This window comes from Nymphaea colorata, chromosome 1 (assembly GCF_008831285.2).
Source record: "Nymphaea colorata isolate Beijing-Zhang1983 chromosome 1, ASM883128v2, whole genome shotgun sequence".
In the NCBI taxonomy this organism is placed as follows: Eukaryota; Viridiplantae; Streptophyta; class Magnoliopsida; order Nymphaeales; family Nymphaeaceae; genus Nymphaea; species Nymphaea colorata.
In genome coordinates this window covers 22,908,279-22,926,982 of record NC_045138.2, presented here as the reverse complement: position 1 = coordinate 22,926,982, position 18,704 = coordinate 22,908,279, and the positions used below count along the sequence as shown (strand labels likewise).

General features: G+C 46.3%; 1 protein-coding gene across 1 annotated transcript; it reads left to right on the top strand.

Moving 5' to 3' along the window:
* Window positions 1-150: 150 nt before the first annotated feature.
* Window positions 151-17,408, top strand: LOC116248219 (cytochrome b-c1 complex subunit 7-2, mitochondrial-like). The gene is made up of 4 exons (XM_031620884.2): window positions 151-366; window positions 444-601; window positions 16,782-16,829; window positions 17,039-17,408. The coding sequence occupies exons 1-4, from the start codon at window positions 273-275 to the stop codon at window positions 17,105-17,107; spliced, it is 369 nt and encodes a 122-aa protein (XP_031476744.1). The 5' UTR covers window positions 151-272; the 3' UTR covers window positions 17,108-17,408.
* The last annotated feature ends 1,296 nt before the right edge of the window (window positions 17,409-18,704 follow it).

The following is an 18,704-nucleotide window of genomic DNA, read 5'->3' as shown; positions in this document are numbered from 1 at the left end:
AGAAAAGGGGTGCAAATGCGCGCACCTGAGAAAGATCGGTCAAAACTCAAAAGACTCGGTTCAATTCGAAGCGCTAGTGAAAAACCTCAAAGATGGATTTCGGGTATAGAAGTCCAGAAGGAGATCCGAATTTACGACGCCCTAGGGGCGGCGGGGGAGGAGGAGGAGGGGAGGAGGGCGCGGCCGAGCGTCCATAATAATTGGAGGCTTGCGGAAGGGTCGAGAGAAGGGAGAGAACACAGAGAGCCGGAGAGATTTGGAGCTTTGCTTCCATGGACGCGTTCTTGAGATCGTTCCTGAATCCATCCCGCAACTGGTTTGCTGCCCAGCATTGCAAGGCCATCTCCAAGCGCCTGAAGAAATATGGTATGCTTCTTTCCCTCTCTCTTTCTGACTCCCTCTCTCCTGCGGGATCGGTTAATCAAGATGGTCTTCTTCTTTAGGGCTTCGTTACGACGATCTCTATGACCCCATGTTCGACCTTGACATTAAGGAAGCCCTTTCTCGTCTCCCGAAAGAGGTTGTAGATGCCCGGACCCAGCGGCTCAAGCGCGCCATGGATCTGTCCATGAAGCACGAGTACCTTCCCGAAGACTTACAGGTGCAAAGCAAAATTTCAGATCATTTATGTTCTGATTTTGTGAACTATGAGTTTTTTCGCATCGCTCTTGCGCTATATCGATAGACAAATTGTGAGGGGCTAGATCGGGATTATTTATGGCGGCTTTGCTCTTCGTTGATGACAATTAGTTTCTCGTTCGCGTTCCATGGAAATCGGGAAGCAATAGAATCCGGGTTTCAGTCTTTAATGACAGCCAGTTAGGTTTATAAAAATGTCGACGTTCATTTACTCTTCTGAATTTAGAAAATTTTAATTTTAGTGGCAAGTTGCTTTCTCTGAAAACGTACCACTTGCTTTGATTCTGTAGCATGTCCTTTTGGGCCTGGAACTGTTGGAGAGTCTTTTGATAGAAAACAGAGGGGTATATAATGGTACGGAATCGTGAATAGGTTACATTTTATTGATGGCAAGCGGTTGTAAGTAGACTAAGTATTTGTAGGGTTGTCTTCGAAAGTGGGAGCTTCTCCTAATATGAAATTCTATTCTTGGTCATCTGTTATTTTGGTTTCTTAGGGCAACTTGTGAAACATTGGATAAACTTGAGGAGTTTATCTGCTTGCTAGTTGCACGTGGTGTCGTCAACCTGGGTTTGCCAGTTGATTATGTGTCGGTTGGCTGATGTGTGACAAGTATTTCGGTGGTTCCTCCTTTTTTCTTCTTGAATTTTTATGCACATTTCCATGATTGAATTCTTGAAGATAGAGGGAGAGGTGTCATTAAGGACTTGTTTCTGGTTAGGGTGAATAAAAATTATAAAAATTGAGATCAGCGAATTGGTAATGGAAGATTCTGTCTTGTTAGACATGTATTCTGGAATCTGGATTGCATCTGGTTGGAGTTAATAAAAGCTGAGATAATTGTATCCTCTTAAAGACTTAAACATATCTTCTGATCCAAAAAATAAATGTGTGAACTTCTTATCTCTAGGACAAGGAAGAGAGAAATCAAGTTCATTCAAGTTCTCTTTCAACTCTTAGGCTCAAAATTGCATCATGTTTGCTGTTATGGTTAATTAACCATGTGTATGAAGCATGCACATGATAAAAAAAAAATTGAAGCAGAGTAACTGCAAATCTCTGTTCCTTTACAAAATGAATGAACGATGATGGATGATCTGAAAGGTTGATTAGAGACCACTTTTTCTAATTCTTGTCTTTGAATTAGAGGTGTGTATATTTTTTGAATCAATTAAAGTAGGGAATTTGTATCATTTGACTTTAGATCTATGTTGTTAAAGCCCTAGGCTTAGCCTAGGTGAGAGGTTGAGCCTTGAGCCTAGGCAGGATTAGGCAGACTGAGTTGTACAATTTCATTTTTGAGAAAATAAACTACAAAGTGAATATTGAATGTTAAACTTAACAAAGGATTGAAGCATTCAGTATATTTCATTTTTTTTTTTTGGAAAAAAAATGTTTTATGGAGACAAGTTTGAACTTTACAGATTTTCATGTTTGTGTTTAGAATGAAGCCATAGAAGCAGAATATTCCTTTAGTTGAAACTAACGATAAAAATTTAAAAAAAAATGGGGAGACAGTAAGTAGATAGTACAACGGTATCAACTAAAAAATGATGAGAATTAGATGAAATAAAGGAGAAACAAAATATCCATTCATTTGAAACTTGAAAAGAATGAAAACTATGAACAAAGAGAGAGTCCGAGCAGCCGAGAGGGAGGGAGAGAGAATTACAGAGAAAGGGGCAGGAACAGAGTGAGGCTACAAGAGAGAGAGCATAGAGAAAAACATAGAGAGAGCATGACAGGTTTGGGAATACTTCCATAAGACTATGAACCAACATAAGGAGAGAAGAATGGGGAGGACAGAGATACTAGAAAGTGAGAGAGAGAACACATCGTAAAAAATTGAAGTTGCCGGAAAAACTAAAAGGGTTAAGTTAATCGATCCAAATCATTGGGAAACATAAATGTTGGAAAAATAAAATGAAAAACACAAGAATGACATACCTAAGAAGCTGATTTTTCTGTTGATGCAGGTGCATCATCGGAATCTCCATTCTCGTTGGAAATATGGCGAAAAACAATAGATAAGGGTTTAATGTCTTTCTCCTCCGTCTTTTGCCATCGAGAAGAAGAGAACTCCAACAAGGGTTTAGGTTTACATCTTTTTTATAACTTGCTTTATTACTCAAACCCCCCTGCACATTTTAGTTTTTCTGTATTACACTGCATAAAAAAACTCAACAGAAGGCTCGGCGGAGTCAACCAAGTCCAAGGCAAGTTCTACCGAGTCTTACCGAGTTTTTGTTTAAATCGAGTCCCCCGACTGGGTTGACCCGGTAAGTGGGCCAGCCGAGCCGAGTCAGCCAAGTCAAGGTGTTGACATGGCGAGTTTTTAAACACTGCCTAACACTTTTAAGTTTTAACAACAGTGTGCTGCTTCTACCACAATCAACCTAACTGAATGCACCATTAGCCAGTAATTCTGATCACCATTCCTTTCTCTGAAACATGAAAGATAGAATAAAGTACAATCTGCTGGCTGTATTTTGTGGAGCAAGCAGGGAAGGTTGAAACAGCCTTCTCCCGTTTCCAGATTGGGTCAAGGGAGTGAAGACTCCTTTTCTAACTTTTGATATGCTGTTGCAGTCTCCGAGTTTTTCACTCCAAAAGAGGATTTCTGCCATGCTGCCATACTAGAAGGAGATACGGACATCTGGTACCACTGGCCAAGTTTCCAAGGGAGAGGTGGTTCCCTAACTGATGGAGCCATTCTCATGGGAGAAAGATGAGATTTGGCTAAGATGGAGGATCTGAGCTCTTGTGGATCTTTCTAGATGATTTTTTTCCAACAAGAGGATGAGTTGAAGCCTTGAAGGCTATAGCAACATGATAGGACATGATGTAGAAGGGAGGATGGAGGAAGAAGAAGAGGAAGAAAGTATTTAATAGAGGTGGAAAGGACAGACACAGAGAATTACGGGGAAAGAGGGACAAGGCACAGAAATCGGGAGAGGGGGCTGAATGGTTTAGGGCCTTAGCCCTTAAGATATCATTGTGAGGAGGAAAACTAAGGGGACCTAGTGTTTAGGCCATGTTACATCTAGATCTCAGATGTGGACCAAATTTCAGATTGAATGGTGCTCAAAGTCCTTTAGGTTCATCATCTAGCTATGACCAAACATGAGATTTTAAAATTTAAACGTAATTTTTCATTAAAACATGGACATAATGATATAAAATTATGTATACTTGGTGCTTTATCAGCATTTCTCAATGAAAAATAAATTTTTATCAGTTTAAAAGAAAACACAATTGTACATCACAACTTGAAACGTCTGTGTTAGCATTCATCATTGTCTGTTCGTATTTCTAGTATTTAATAAACTAAACTTGAACTTCAAATTACTTGTCTAATGAAGATATTAAGGAACGTAAATCTTCAACATTGTTCATCACAGATTTATTGGGTCTTTCATCATGACATAATTGCACAAACGCGTCTTCAACCTATGCCATATCACATGCAACATACAAAATAATTAGGAAAAGAAAATACGCATGAAAGAAGAAAGCTACTTTTGATGTAGAAGAAGAAGATAGTGAAATGGAAAGAAAATCTGCCTCAAGCAGTAGAAGGACAAAGGAAAAGGAAAACAGAAACAAATAATATAGATTGTTGAAGAAAAAAATGCCTACACTGTTAAGTGCTTAGGCAATGTGTTCGACAACGAAAGGCAGGTTACCTATGAAGAACTTAGCCCAGATGACCTAAATGAGCCTAGTTGCCATGCTAGGCTTGTCTGTGCTAACATCCTGAGGGGATGTCGGATACCAGTTATGACTCATCTAGGGTATCCTCCTCATACGGTCATGTTCAAGGTAACACAGAAATTTGTGGATGGCTTCTCCTTAAAGTACACTTCAATTTTATGGCTTTTCCTAATTTTCATTTGGAGGCCTCCCCATCAACTAACTATGGAAAAAAAAAAAAGAAGATGGAAGCCTGGGTGGGCCTCACCCTGGTTGATTTTTCAATGTATCAAAAGATTCAACACACCTTAAAAGTGAAAAGTTAAAACTAGAAGCTCTCACTGTCACTGCCTACACATTTACTGGTTCGCAATTCATCCAAAATTTGAAATGGTTGCCTTTTGGTTCTGATTCCCGTACTCCGTTTTCTATTCATGTGTGGAAATTACAGTATTATCATTTACTGCTTCGCAATTCATCCAAAATTTGAAATGGTCACTTTTTGGTTCTGATTCCCATACTCCGTTTTCTATTCATGTGTGGAAATTACAGTATTATCATTATTTAGTGGATTATTGAGTTTTAGCTTAAGTAATCGTGGGATAACTTGTTTAGATGCCTTATCTGTTGCAAACAAAGTAACAATCACGAAGGAGATAAGTTATTCTTGGGGTAAAAATTTTATTGTGTCTGAGCTGGGAGACGAAGTATAGCAAAAAAATTACTTGTGTTTATGTTGAAGACAAGTTATCTGCAAATTTCATGTTTAATCATCATTGACAACTGGCATCTATGTATGTGGGATATCACATTAATATTAGATATTAAAAGTTACGAGAAAATGAAACAATAACATGTCTTCCATGTTTTCTCTTTAGACTCTTAGAGGACAAAAGATATCCAAACGGATGTGCTTTCTCTTGGGTGATGTATGTAAAATGGCAACCCTCCTAATTGGTTCTGTCAAGTGATTCAGATAAGCATGATATTGTGGTAGTATTGCCAAACAAGAATAAAGCACAAGATGTGCAATTGATGGAAATAGTTTGGAAGTATCATCCATATGAATTTTCTTTTTAAAATACTGCGATAGTATGCAAGATTTTGCTCCCCTTTTAACATTTCTTATATTTCATTTTTTTGGTTTCTTTTAATATTTAACCATTTTCAATATTTATCATTTTTTGGAAGAAAATTAGTCAAAGACTCATAGTCTGATAATGTTTTTTATTATTTCTGTATAATGTTTCAATTTTTTGAATTCTGAGGAAAAACAAACATTTTGATTTGTACCCAACAAAAAGTGCAATACTTAAAAAACTCAGGAATGACATTTTGTTGCCATGCATGCGACTTAGTGGAGGTGTTGGAGGGCTCACATAAAAAGATTATTGACCTGTCAGGCTGTCACATGGGTGTGGGTCCGGGTGTGAAGCAGCTTCAAAGAACTTGAATGCTGGAACACATATATATAGGATTCTAAGCAAAAAATTGATCTATTTTTTTTCTTATCTATAAAATATAGGCTAACAAAGAAAATATCAAAGTAGACCCAAAAAATACTAATTATCATTTTGCCATGTCCAATACCTGAACTTGAGTGAAGCTGTATTGACACGGGTGCAGGGTCCTTTTCCGCGAGTGCATGTGACATAGAGTGTGGCAATTAGTAAAGCTGATTGCGAATTACTTGATGAATTGCCAGTTGCTTGATGAACTATAGTTAAATAATAAAGCTGATGTTTAAAATGTTTTTCAAAAAAAGGAATGAAAGTTGAGTAGTCTCAAACCATTGAACTACTCAAGTATTTTGTACATCAAGCAACAAAGATGGAATTATTAATTTATTACAAAAGGGAGTTCACTAGGATAAACAAGTAAACCTATGTTACTGGTAGGACGCAAGCTGCGGGCACTGTAGCTGTCCAGAAAACCCAGACTGCGCTGCCGTCCTGACCTCCCAAGATCTCTTCGGGAATGCTTTCGGATTCGGAGATACCAAGATTACAATTCAGTTTCTACCCCACTGGGGACAAACCCAGTGAATCCCCCAGGGTAAGGGTACAAGGAGGGCTTTTCCCGCCTATTCTAGGTCTGAACCTACTACACAGATGGGTTCAAGGCCTTACAACCGTTGCGTACAAGAATGCCCTCAGCCTCACTCAACAAACCATTCATTCATGCCTATGCGTACAAACCATTCCCCAGCCCATAGGTTGGATCACAGTTAAGGCTGAAAGCGAGTAAACCCACCCCGTTCTACAGGGGGAGAGTGAGGCAAACCTCGCTGGGGCTAGCCCAGCGGCACGACCAAGGGCAGAAGACCAAGGCCCTCGGTATCCAGCAACGGACGGCGAATCAGGCGGTTACCAGCTTCCTTCACGCCCCCTGTCGCTCCTTGGAAACGCCCTCAAACACAAGCAGCAGGGCAATTACCAAGAACACAATTTACAGGAATAAAGGAGGCGAGAGTAGAGGAGCTTCACCAGACGGCAATAGGGACCCCAGGAGCGAACGTAAGGGGTGAGGCAGGCACCGATTAACGACGGTGCATGCGCGCTGCCAAGCAGCCTTTGCTCCTAGCTCCTCACGGCTGGTACCTAGCGGCTCGTCGAGCAGCCCTCACAATAGAAAGCCAAGCAGTCAATGCGTAATCAAACAAGCAAGAACAGTCCCAAGGAGTAGAGAAGCGTCACCGTGTGCGAAGATAAACCCCGGGAGCAGACGTCAGTGGGGTGAGGCAAGCGCCGTTTAACGCCGGCGCAGGCGCGCTGCAGGGCAGCAAGTGCTCCAGCTTCCCACGGTCGAGACTGGTGTGCTCAGGTTCAAAGGCGTAGACAGGGGTCTAGCCGCTTCCAAAGGACACCATAAATCATAGAACTGTCCGATTGAGCCGAGTTTTGGACAGCAGCTCTGCCGGATAGTTATCCGAGGATGGGCCAAGGTGGAGCTGGAAAGAACCCAGCATGCGAGTTCAAGCCCCTGGAGAAGCCCCTGGACTGTCACAGGCGACAGGCTGCTGGAAGACCCTCTGTCATTGAACAGGGCAGCAGACCTTCGAAAAATCCCAGAAATTCACCCCGACGTCGGATGGGGGTGAAACTTGGTAGGAAGGTCGCCAGGATAGATACCAAGGGACGCCCCAAGTTTGGGGGGCAAATGCCCACCCCAAGGCAGGGTCGTTGAAGGATTTAAGTTCAGAACTGTTACAGGCGGCAGAGGCTCAGTTCAACTTCAGGCGCAGGACAGGGGAGCTCAACCTTGCAAAATTCACCAAAAATGGCTCGAAGCTCGGATTGAGCTGAAATTTGGTGTGCAGCTGCCTGAGATACCTATCTGTAGACGCCCAAAATATGGGGGGCAAAAGCCCACCCTAAGGTCCAGTCGTTGCTTCCTCAAGCTGCTGGACTGATACCCGAAACAGGGGAGAAACGGCAGAACAGGGGAGCGACCTTCAGAAATTCACAGCAGCTCAATCCGGTGGCGGATGAGGCTGAAACTTGGTGGGCAGGAGGCCATGACCCTTACGTTGGGACGCCCAGAGTATGGGGGGCATCTGACCACCCCATGGCCAATTCGTTAACCAGGTTGGGGTCTGGTCTGCAGCGTGAAACAGAGCTCACTGCTCAACCCAGCAACCCATTTCCAGCCTTCTGTTCGTGCAGTCCACAGGCAGAAACGAGGATCAAGCAACAGAGAATGAGGAAGGAGTCGATCCTTCACCCGATTTGGGGTTTTCCCCCAAATGGCTATCGTAAACAGGGGAACCGGCTGGGAAGCAGGCGGAGTTCACAGGGAGAGCCACCAGCGAGGTCTGGTTTCCGTCGGAGGGTCCCTTGGCAGCGGTGGATGATCGAATCCTCCTCAGAAATGATCTCTGATGTCGCCCAGGGCTGGAGAAGATCAACGGCAGGTTCCCTTAGCTAAGCTGGAAACGCTTCGGCTGCTGCTCGGGTGGAGGAGGCAGGGACAGCGGCGGACAGCAGCTCAGTGATCTCAGAATTCCGGCAGGTGGGTTGTCAATCGCTTGGAGCTGTCGGGTCTTCTTCAGTGAGGTCCCACGGCATCGCCCAGAGGTGAGGAAGGCAATGGCGAGGTCCTTTGGTTCAGATGGAAGAGCATCAGCTGCCTGTTCGGGTGGAGGAGGCGTTGAAAGAGGCGGACAGCAACCTGAGAGATCAGAAATCCGTCGGGTGGGGTTTTCAGCCTCTTTGAGCTGTCGGGTCTTGCTCAGAGGTGAGCCATAGCGTCGCCCAGAGGAGCAGAAGCCAACGGCGATGCTCCCTGGTTCAGATGGAAGGGATTCAGCAGGCTGGATAGGAAGATGAGGCAGGAACAGGGGCGGACAGCAGCCCGCGTGCGTCTGACTTCATTGGGGTTTCGTTGGCAGTTGAGGGCAGTCAGATCCTTCTCAGGGATGATCCACGGCGTCGCCAAGAGGGGCAGAAGCCACGGCGTTGTCCCTTGGTGACGCTGAGCAGATCTGCAGGCTGGTTAGGAGGAGGTGATGCGGTGGAGGCTGCGGGTGAAGCAGCAGCATTTAGCTGCAGTGGAGGGCGACAGGAGAAGCTTGGACCTCACGGGGGAAATCAGAAGAAAGCATCGGAGATAAGGGATGCGTGGGAAAGATAGAAGAAGCTGAGGATCGAGGAGAGGAAGAGGCGTCAGGAGGTAGGGACGCGAGAGAGAGAAGCGGGGGAGACAACCCTCGCCATGGCGAGCGTGAGCCCTCGGGTGGGAGGAGAGAGAAAATCGCGAGAGAGGAGAGAGAAACCAGGTTCTTCATAAAACATGTATATCGTGTACAATGAGGTTCATGCGTTTTAACGCATGAGTGAGCCGGTTTGCTCAGCCGAACTGGTTCCAACTGGCCGAACCGATTCACAGTCCAATAGGTTACAACAATAAAAGATTAAAGTAAAAATAAGTAAAAATATGTACAACATGAAAGGGGAACCGTTTCGCACGGTCACCCAAGTCCATCAACGCCCGTTCCAAGGGCGGGGTCGGTCGAGACGCTCGAGCTGGGTGTGAACCCACTTCACCCTGACTCAGGAAGGGTGGTCTTCATCACGAGCATGTCCGCGTCTGAGCCGTCCTCCTTCAGCATCCGTCCATCGCGCCGCGTGTCGGCTAGCTCCTTGGTCCTGCTAGGTTCGGGTGCGTCTTTATCCCTGTCACACGAAGAGTTAGCCATATAAAATTCTAATCGCGGGTCGGTCGTCGGCTCTTCCCCTGCCCGGCGGGTGTGAACGGTGTCTGCCCTGGTCGTAGCCCCGAAGACGCTAGCTGTCCCGCGTCTATCGGCACTACCTTCGGCACTAGGAGGCCAACGTCGGCGGCCCTCGGTGCAGTTCTGGCCGGTCCTGGACGGCACTTTGTTGCCTCCTTCGCCCCCGACGGGCTCAACGGCAGTAGCAGTGGCCTCGCCCACGTCCTGTCTCGACGGACTCCTAGACAGGCACGTATCAGATCCACCCCGCTGAGTGTGAGCTTGTCCCCAAGCTCGTACGTAAGGAAACCTGTGGGCGATCTGGTCGAACTCCTCAACCCCTCCACTTGAGGTACCCTGGAAACGTCTCTCTTTCCCTTCCACAAGATGGACGGTATGGACTGTCTCGCTCCCTAACTCACGCACCCAACAAGCTCGTCTGGGGTGAGGTCCATAGTCCCTTGCCAAAGAGGCTAACAATGACTCTCGCGGTCTGTGGAGCTCGTCGGGCCATGTACTGGTGTGGGAGGCTTTTCCACGATCATAAACTTGCCTCTTACGTGGCTTCGCTCTAGCCTCTGGCTGCTCTTCCAACAATGATAGAAGGAACGAGATAGAAGAGCTATCCCGCTCGCCTTTGGTAGCCAAAACAAAAAGCGATGGTAATTGATCTGCCCATATAGCTGTCTGTTTCCTCCATGCTTCCACTGCGCCACTCTGATTCACATAATTATACTTAGGGTCTTCAAGACGAAGCATGGCATAGGTGACTTGGTGCTCTGGTGGTACCCCTAAGCACAAAGAGTACCTTACAACTTTAACATTCCAGTCACGCGGGTTTGTGTCGGTAAACATAGGGCATTCAATTCCCAATGTAGGCACCTGGTCAACATCATTACCTGCCGCAAGAGGTACATCAGTAGCCACTGAGATAACCCCAAGTACAACATCGGGCCCCTCAATAGGTAAGACCAACAAATCAACCACAAATGACTCCCCTTGCATCACTAAATTCACTGCTCTGCACACAAGATTGCAAGAGAGAAAGGCACCGTTACCAACGACAACAGTGAGAGGTCCGTGCGGTGTCAACGTGTAGGCCACCTTATGAGCAATCTCAGTCCTGATATGGTTAGGAGTGGCCCCTGAATCCAGAAGAACAACCACACCTGTAGACTGAATGGATCCTACCATGCGCATAGTTCTGGGGCGGCTGGGGTAGGTAGCTGTGTGGCACTCACCACTAGGCGACCCTGGCTGCTCTAGGGCAGCTTCTTATTCAACCTCATCGAATTCCATTTCCGCGTAGCTCATTTGAGAAGGTTGATCTATACTGACATAGTCGGTCTGCTTAGGTGGCTTAGGAAGTAATTCCTCCCCATGTGGTGCTTGAATAGGTTTCACATTAGCCTGCTGCGTTTCAAAAAGCACCTGATGTATAGAAGACTCAGAAATGCCCCGTGGCTGGGTAAAGGAAGTGCTGGGGACCTCAACGTCCACTGTGGGCTGGCTGAAAGGTGGCCTGGGCACAGAAGCATTGAGGAACCTTCCCGCAAGTACACTACAGCCTTCTCTAGTCGGCGTGGAGAGTAACCCCTTCCCCTCTGTCGACCTGACTGACTGAGTGGCCTTCTGCTGCATCTGATCGCGCGTCCTGTGCATAGCAGATTCAGTCACTCCACCTTGTTGCACATAAGAGGCGGTCGGTACGTCAGGGCTAGCTGTGGCCTGGGGCAAGGGTGGGGCACCAAGAGGAGTCTCAAGCACTCTCCTCTCAAGGCTGTCAAGGCGCTCTATAATCCTGCGCTTGTCATCTCGCATTTGACTCATCATATCCATGAGGGATTTGAGAGTAACAGGCGTGACTTCCTCCCCTGTTACAACAACTACCCCCTCATCTGAAACCTCCTGTAACTCAATATCTGCAGCAACTTGTTTAACATCACGTGGTGCCATAGCTGCTAAACACAATTGCGTAATCTTCTGAAAAGAAAACCGAAAACTGATTCCTGAAGACAGCTCTGATACCTACTGGTAGGACGCAAGCTGCGGGCACTGTAGCTGTCCAGAAAACCCAGACTGCGCTGCCGTCCTGACCTCCCAAGATCTCTTCGGGAATGCTTTCGGATCCGGAGATACCAAGATTACAATTCAGTTTCTACCCCACTGGGGACAAACCCAGTGAATCCCCCAGGGTAAGGGTACAAGGAGGGCTTTTCCCGCCTATTCTAGGTCTGAACCTACTACACAGATGGGTTCAAGGCCTTACAACCGTTGCGTACAAGAATGCCCTCAGCCTCACTCAACAAACCATTCATTCATGCCTATGCGTACAAACCATTCCCCAGCCCATAGGTTGGATCACAGTTAAGGCTGAAAGCGAGTAAACCCACCCCGTTCTACAGGGGGAGAGTGAGGCAAACCTCGCTGGGGCTAGCCCAGCGGCACGACCAAGGGCAGAAGACCAAGGCCCTCGGTATCCAGCAACGGACGGCGAATCAGGCGGTTACCAGCTTCCTTCACGCCCCCTGTCGCTCCTTGGAAACGCCCTCAAACACAAGCAGCAGGGCAATTACCAAGAACACAATTTACAGGAATAAAGGAGGCGAGAGTAGAGGAGCTTCACCAGACGGCAATAGGGACCCCAGGAGCGAACGTAAGGGGTGAGGCAGGCACCGATTAACGCCGGTGCATGCGCGCTGCCAAGCAGCCTTTGCTCCTAGCTCCTCACGGCTGGTACCTAGCGGCTCGTCGAGCAGCCCTCACAATAGAAAGCCAAGCAGTCAATGCGTAATCAAACAAGCAAGAACAGTCCCAAGGAGTAGAGAAGCGTCACCGTGTGCGAAGATAAACCCCGGGAGCAGACGTCAGTGGGGTGAGGCAAGCGCCGTTTAACGCCGGCGCAGGCGCGCTGCAGGGCAGCAAGTGCTCCAGCTTCCCACGGTCGAGACTGGTGTGCTCAGGTTCAAAGGCGTAGACAGGGGTCTAGCCGCTTCCGAAGGACACCATAAATCATAGAACTGTCCGATTGAGCCGAGTTTTGGACAGCAGCTCTGCCGGATAGTTATCCGAGGATGGGCCAAGGTGGAGCTGGAAAGAACCCAGCATGCGAGTTCAAGCCCCTGGAGAAGCCCCTGGACTGTCACAGGCGACAGGCTGCTGGAAGACCCTCTGTCATTGAACAGGGCAGCAGACCTTCGAAAAATCCCAGAAATTCATCCCGACGTCGGATGGGGGTGAAACTTGGTAGGAAGGTCGCCAGGATAGATACCAAGGGACGCCCCAAGTTTGGGGGGCAAATGCCCACCCCAAGGCAGGGTCGTTGAAGGATTTAAGTTCAGAACTGTTACAGGCGGCAGAGGCTCAGTTCAACTTCAGGCGCAGGACAGGGGAGCTCAACCTTGCAAAATTCACCAAAAATGGCTCGAAGCTCGGATTGAGCTGAAATTTGGTGTGCAGCTGCCTGAGATACCTATCTGTAGACGCCCAAAATATGGGGGGCAAAAGCCCACCCTAAGGTCCAGTCGTTGCTTCCTCAAGCTGCTGGACTGATACCCGAAACAGGGGAGAAACGGCAGAACAGGGGAGCGACCTTCAGAAATTCACAGCAGCTCAATCCGGTGGCGGATGAGGCTGAAACTTGGTGGGCAGGAGGCCATGACCCTTACGTTGGGACGCCCAGAGTATGGGGGGCATCTGACCACCCCATGGCCAATTCGTTAACCAGGTTGGGGTCTGGTCTGCAGCGTGAAACAGAGCTCACTGCTCAACCCAGCAACCCATTTCCAGCCTTCTGTTCGTGCAGTCCACAGGCAGAAACGAGGATCAAGCAACAGAGAATGAGGAAGGAGTCGATCCTTCACCCGATTTGGGGTTTTCCCCCAAATGGCTATCGTAAACAGGGGAACCGGCTGGGAAGCAGGCGGAGTTCACAGGGAGAGCCACCAGCGAGGTCTGGTTTCCGTCGGAGGGTCCCTTGGCAGCGGTGGATGATCGAATCCTCCTCAGAAATGATCTCTGATGTCGCCCAGGGCTGGAGAAGATCAACGGCAGGTTCCCTTAGCTAAGCTGGAAACGCTTCGGCTGCTGCTCGGGTGGAGGAGGCAGGGACAGCGGCGGACAGCAGCTCAGTGATCTCAGAATTCCGGCAGGTGGGTTGTCAATCGCTTGGAGCTGTCGGGTCTTCTTCAGTGAGGTCCCACGGCATCGCCCAGAGGTGAGGAAGGCAATGGCGAGGTCCTTTGGTTCAGATGGAAGAGCATCAGCTGCCTGTTCGGGTGGAGGAGGCGTTGAAAGAGGCGGACAGCAACCTGAGAGATCAGAAATCCGTCGGGTGGGGTTTTCAGCCTCTTTGAGCTGTCGGGTCTTGCTCAGAGGTGAGCCATAGCGTCGCCCAGAGGAGCAGAAGCCAACGGCGATGCTCCCTGGTTCAGATGGAAGGGATTCAGCAGGCTGGATAGGAAGATGAGGCAGGAACAGGGGCGGACAGCAGCCCGCGTGCGTCTGACTTCATTGGGGTTTCGTTGGCAGCTGAGGGCAGTCAGATCCTTCTCAGGGATGATCCACGGCGTCGCCAAGAGGGGCAGAAGCCACGGTGTTGTCCCTTGGTGACGCTGAGCAGATCTGCAGGCTGGTTAGGAGGAGGTGATGCGGTGGAGGCTGCGGGTGAAGCAGCAGCATTTAGCTGCAGTGGAGGGCGACAGGAGAAGCTTGGACCTCACGGGGGAAATCAGAAGAAAGCATCGGAGATAAGGGATGCGTGGGAAAGATAGAAGAAGCTGAGGATCGAGGAGAGGAAGAGGCGTCAGGAGGTAGGGACGCGAGAGAGAGAAGCGGGGGAGACAACCCTCGCCATGGCGAGCGTGAGCCCTCGGGTGGGAGGAGAGAGAAAATCGCGAGAGAGGAGAGAGAAACCAGGTTCTTCATAAAACATGTATATCCTGTACAATGAGGTTCATGCGTTTTAACGCATGAGTGAGCCGGTTTGCTCAGTCGAACCGGTTCCAACTGGCCGAACCGATTCACAGTTCAATAGGTTACAACAATAAAAGATTAAAGTAAAAATAAGTAAAAATATGTACAACATGAAAGGGGAACCGTTTCGCACGGTCACCCAAGTCCATCAACGCCCGTTCCAAGGGCGGGGTCGGTCGAGACGCTCGAGCTGGGTGTGAACCCACTTCACCCTGACTCAGGAAGGGTGGTCTTCATCACGAGCATGTCCGCGTCTGAGCCGTCCTCCTTCAGCATCCGTCCATCGCGCCGCGTGTCGGCTAGCTCCTTGGTCCCGCTAGGTTCGGGTGCGTCTTTATCCCTGTCACACAAAGAGTTAGCCATATAAAATTCTAATCGCGGGTCGGTCGTCGGCTCTTCCCCTGCCCGACGGGTGTGAACGGTGTCTGCCCTGGTCGTAGCCCCGAAGACGCTAGCTGTCCCGCGTCTATCGGCACTACCTTCGGCACTAGGAGGCCAACATCGGCGGCCCTCGGTGCAGGTCTGGCCGGTCCTGGACGGCACTTTGTTGCCTCCTTCGCCCCCGACGGGCTCAACGGCAGTAGCAGTGGCCTCGCCCACGTCCTGTCTCGACGGACTCCTAGACAGGCACGTATCAGTTACACAAGCATGCCTAGTCATCTGCACCTGTGTCAGCATGACAGAACATGGATGCAGACATGAGACTGTTTGGGCACGGTAAAGCCATGTTGGGTGCTTGTCTATGCATTTTTTGCTTTTGATACCATTTGATTTTTTCTTGTAGGTTGTACCTTTTTTGATCTTCTAAACATAAATAGCTTTTGGTGTGCTCAGAGAGAGAGAGAGAGAGAGAGAGAGAGAGAGAGAGAGAGAGAGAGAGAGAGCATACACTTTGCTTAATTGGTAAGTCATCTCATGATCTCTTTTCAGAAAATCAATTATCTTTTCATTCTCATTTACTTCGGTGTGCTATGGAAGTCCCACTCTTTCAGAGAAGTTAAGATTTATACAGTCAAATTTATTAAGAACCACATAATACATTGAGCGACATGCATAGGAGGCATAATTTTCGAGGGGATAGAGAGATATGTGCCCCCAGACCAAGTTTCTTGAACTTGCTTCATGCTCGTTTCAGCACATGTACCTGCATCCCTGTAAAATGTAAAAGCAGAACAATGTACAATAAGGGAGGATCTCTTTATTATTTTTAATCCTTCATTTGGAGGGTGAGCTTTTGTGGACATTGAAATGTATATTGGATTCAACTTTCTGAAAGGATGAAGTTAGAGTATTATCTGTTGTGCATGTTGTCGCAAAAGTGAAGATAACATGTTCTACCATGGTGTGGTGGTAATGGTATGATTGCTAGCTCCTCTCCTTGTTGCACGGTTGCACCTACTGGCTAGTCAAGTTGGGTTCTGTGATGTCTGTCAAGTCACCCATGCATAGATTCATTTACTATTTCATAAACAAGATTCGTAATATTACCATTTCTAAGTTCTGATTTTTATTTTTTATTTGGATGTTGAAGGCTTCAATGGTATTGTTCTTTCTTCTTGGCTGTTATTTTATTTGACAGTTTTGTTGTTGTAAAGTGCTTGTTTGGAGTTTGGACCTATTCAACTGTAATGTTGATATTAATGTTTTCAATTCCAGTTTATTCATGTTCATATTCAGTAAAGAACATGACCTTTTCTTTTTTGCATCCAAATACATGGCCAATGGCGGGCAAATTATAGAACTTAGGGGCATGGTATATATATGTGCATGTGTCTGTTTTTGTGTTAGTAATTACAAGGTGCACTTCACAAAAGGTACAAATTTTCACAACTGATACTGTCTTTGTCCCTCCAATCTTATACATGTGATCCACAAGCATTTTTTAGTAGAATTCCTACTTTTTGTCCAAATGACATGATGATCTGAAATATCAATTTCTATCAAATAAATCATGCTGAAGCCTGAAGATATTTTTAATGTATGATTATAATAATACAGCTCGTCCCTATGGTTTCCACAACATGAGTGTAGGTGCTTTTGGGGATCAATGTGGCGTCACTCTCAACCTCTCACCCATGCTCTATTCTTTGAGAAGGCTGTCCCACACACACTTGCATCCACAGTTATGCACATTGCTATGGCTATTACTCATTTGTTCTTGTTTGCTTATGCTTTTTAGACAGCTTTGATAAGTGATTTATTACTCGACCCTATCCATAAGCTTCTTTCTTTTGGTAGTCTCAAGTTTCGTTCTTTCATGTAGGCTTTGCAAACACCCTTTAGGGGCTACCTGCAGGAGATGCTGGCTCTTGTAAGTACTCGTCTAATATCACATTTTACTTTATTGGGCCCGGAGAACTTTGCTTTCCTCGATGCAGCTGTCAGAGTTTTGGTTTTATAGCGTGGATACATTTACTCAAAAAATTGATGGTGTTCTGAACTTTTGAATGTGTCATTATGTTGTTCCAGTTCAGTCGGTAACCAACCAAAACTTATGGTCTTCATTGTATTGTTTTGAAGGTCAAAAAAGAGAGAGCAGAGCGTGACGCATTGGGAGCTCTGCCTTTGTACCAACGAACCATCCCTTGATCATCATTTAGGACTCATGAGTGTAACCGATCCAACAAAAGGAGCATCAAATGAAACCTTCTTCTTGAGATCCCTGTGCTAAATGGATAGCAGACACAGAACATTGTTTTCAATGTTCTAGTTTCTTAAGCATTTGCTTGCAATAATGTATCCCAAATTGTTCGTATATACAATGATTATCATGTTCTTTGAACTGTTCTTTTTCTTTAGAAGCATGTGAGCCTGATTTTGTTGTGGCAGACCTCTTCCAGAGAAACAATGAATAACCTAGTTATTGAAAGGGATGTATCCATTTATTGAAGCGTTATTCGTCAAGTCTGCTCTATATCCCGGTTGACACGTTTATTTTGTTGATATCTATTTGATCTTTTGCACCAACAAATCACATTTTTGAACCTCAGGCCCATGTCCAGGGTTGTGTTGGTTCATATTTGGCACAAAGGTAGTTCGAGTGAATTGCAAAATCAAAGTGGATCTATCTGGCCATAGTTGGTCGAAAGAAATGATTTGGAGGTGGGTTATTGTATGCATTCCACTGCCCTAACTGCTTCCCACAATTGGAGGAGTCAAGATTTTTCATCCATGGAGCACTATTGGTGGCACAACTTTGGTGTGGGTATTGCATAAAATTTTGGAATCATAACAATGTGAAATTAACACAATATAATGAATTTTTTGATGGACTGGCATGGGCGGGCAGTGGCTCACCCTAGCCAACAATTTGCTCTGCTACTGCTTCCCACTATTAGGAGTGGGTAATGGATTGAACAATTTGAACTGGAACTGGGGTTTGCCCGTTTAAAGCTCGTCATGATCTTGAGTAATTAACAAGCCAAGTTTGAGTTACTCTATGGGAACTTATTTAAGGTAGATCAAGCTTGTTAATGTGTGTGTATATATATATATATATATATATATATATATATATTGTGTAGATAAAGAAGGTAAAATCCTTCATCCATCGAATCTTTCAACTAATCACGGCCACCCAATGCAATGTATTTGAGAGGAGGGGTGTGTTCATGATTAAACATATTACGGGATGTGCTTTGAGAAGTCGCAGGATTTTTCTATACACACACATGCATTTCACAGGTCAAGGTTTTGGTACAGGGATCACTACAATGGTGCCTTTCTCTTCCACTGCAATTTCAAATTAATGCCCCTTCTTCACATGGTCCTTATTTTGCATATCAGTACTACAAAAAGGTTTTTTTTTTCCCTTTTTTCCGATTCAGCTCGACTCAAATTCGAGAAAAGCTTGAGCCAAGGCATATTTAAGTAAAGCTTGCTCCAGTTCTATTATCATTCTCACCATTTAGGATCCAATAATGGGCATATCCAAAGTAAATGCTTCTCCTAGAAACATGAGTATTTGTGTATATTAGCAATGCCTAGCAAAAAAGAACATCTTTTTCCTGGGTCAGCACCTGGTTGCAAATCCATGGTTTTCTGAAAAACCATTAAAGGTGAAAGCTTTTGCTTCAAGGGGCATAGCGCAATCGAGCAGTAAGACAGCTCACAGTCAAGGGGGTCCTAGTTGCAAATTCTATCCTATGGTGATTGTCACATTTTAGTTTGTTACCTTTTTACTGTA

Bases quoted from the DNA above. Each gene is read 5' to 3' on its own strand.
- LOC116248219 (XM_031620884.2), top strand. From the start codon at position 273: ATGGACGCGTTCTTGAGATCGTTCCTGAATCCATCCCGCAACTGGTTT. The intron at 367-443 runs GTATGCTTCTTT...CTTCTTCTTTAG, and splicing joins CAAGCGCCTGAAGAAATATG to GGCTTCGTTACGACGATCTC. The intron at 602-16,781 runs GTGCAAAGCAAA...TCTTTCATGTAG, and splicing joins ACCTTCCCGAAGACTTACAG to GCTTTGCAAACACCCTTTAG.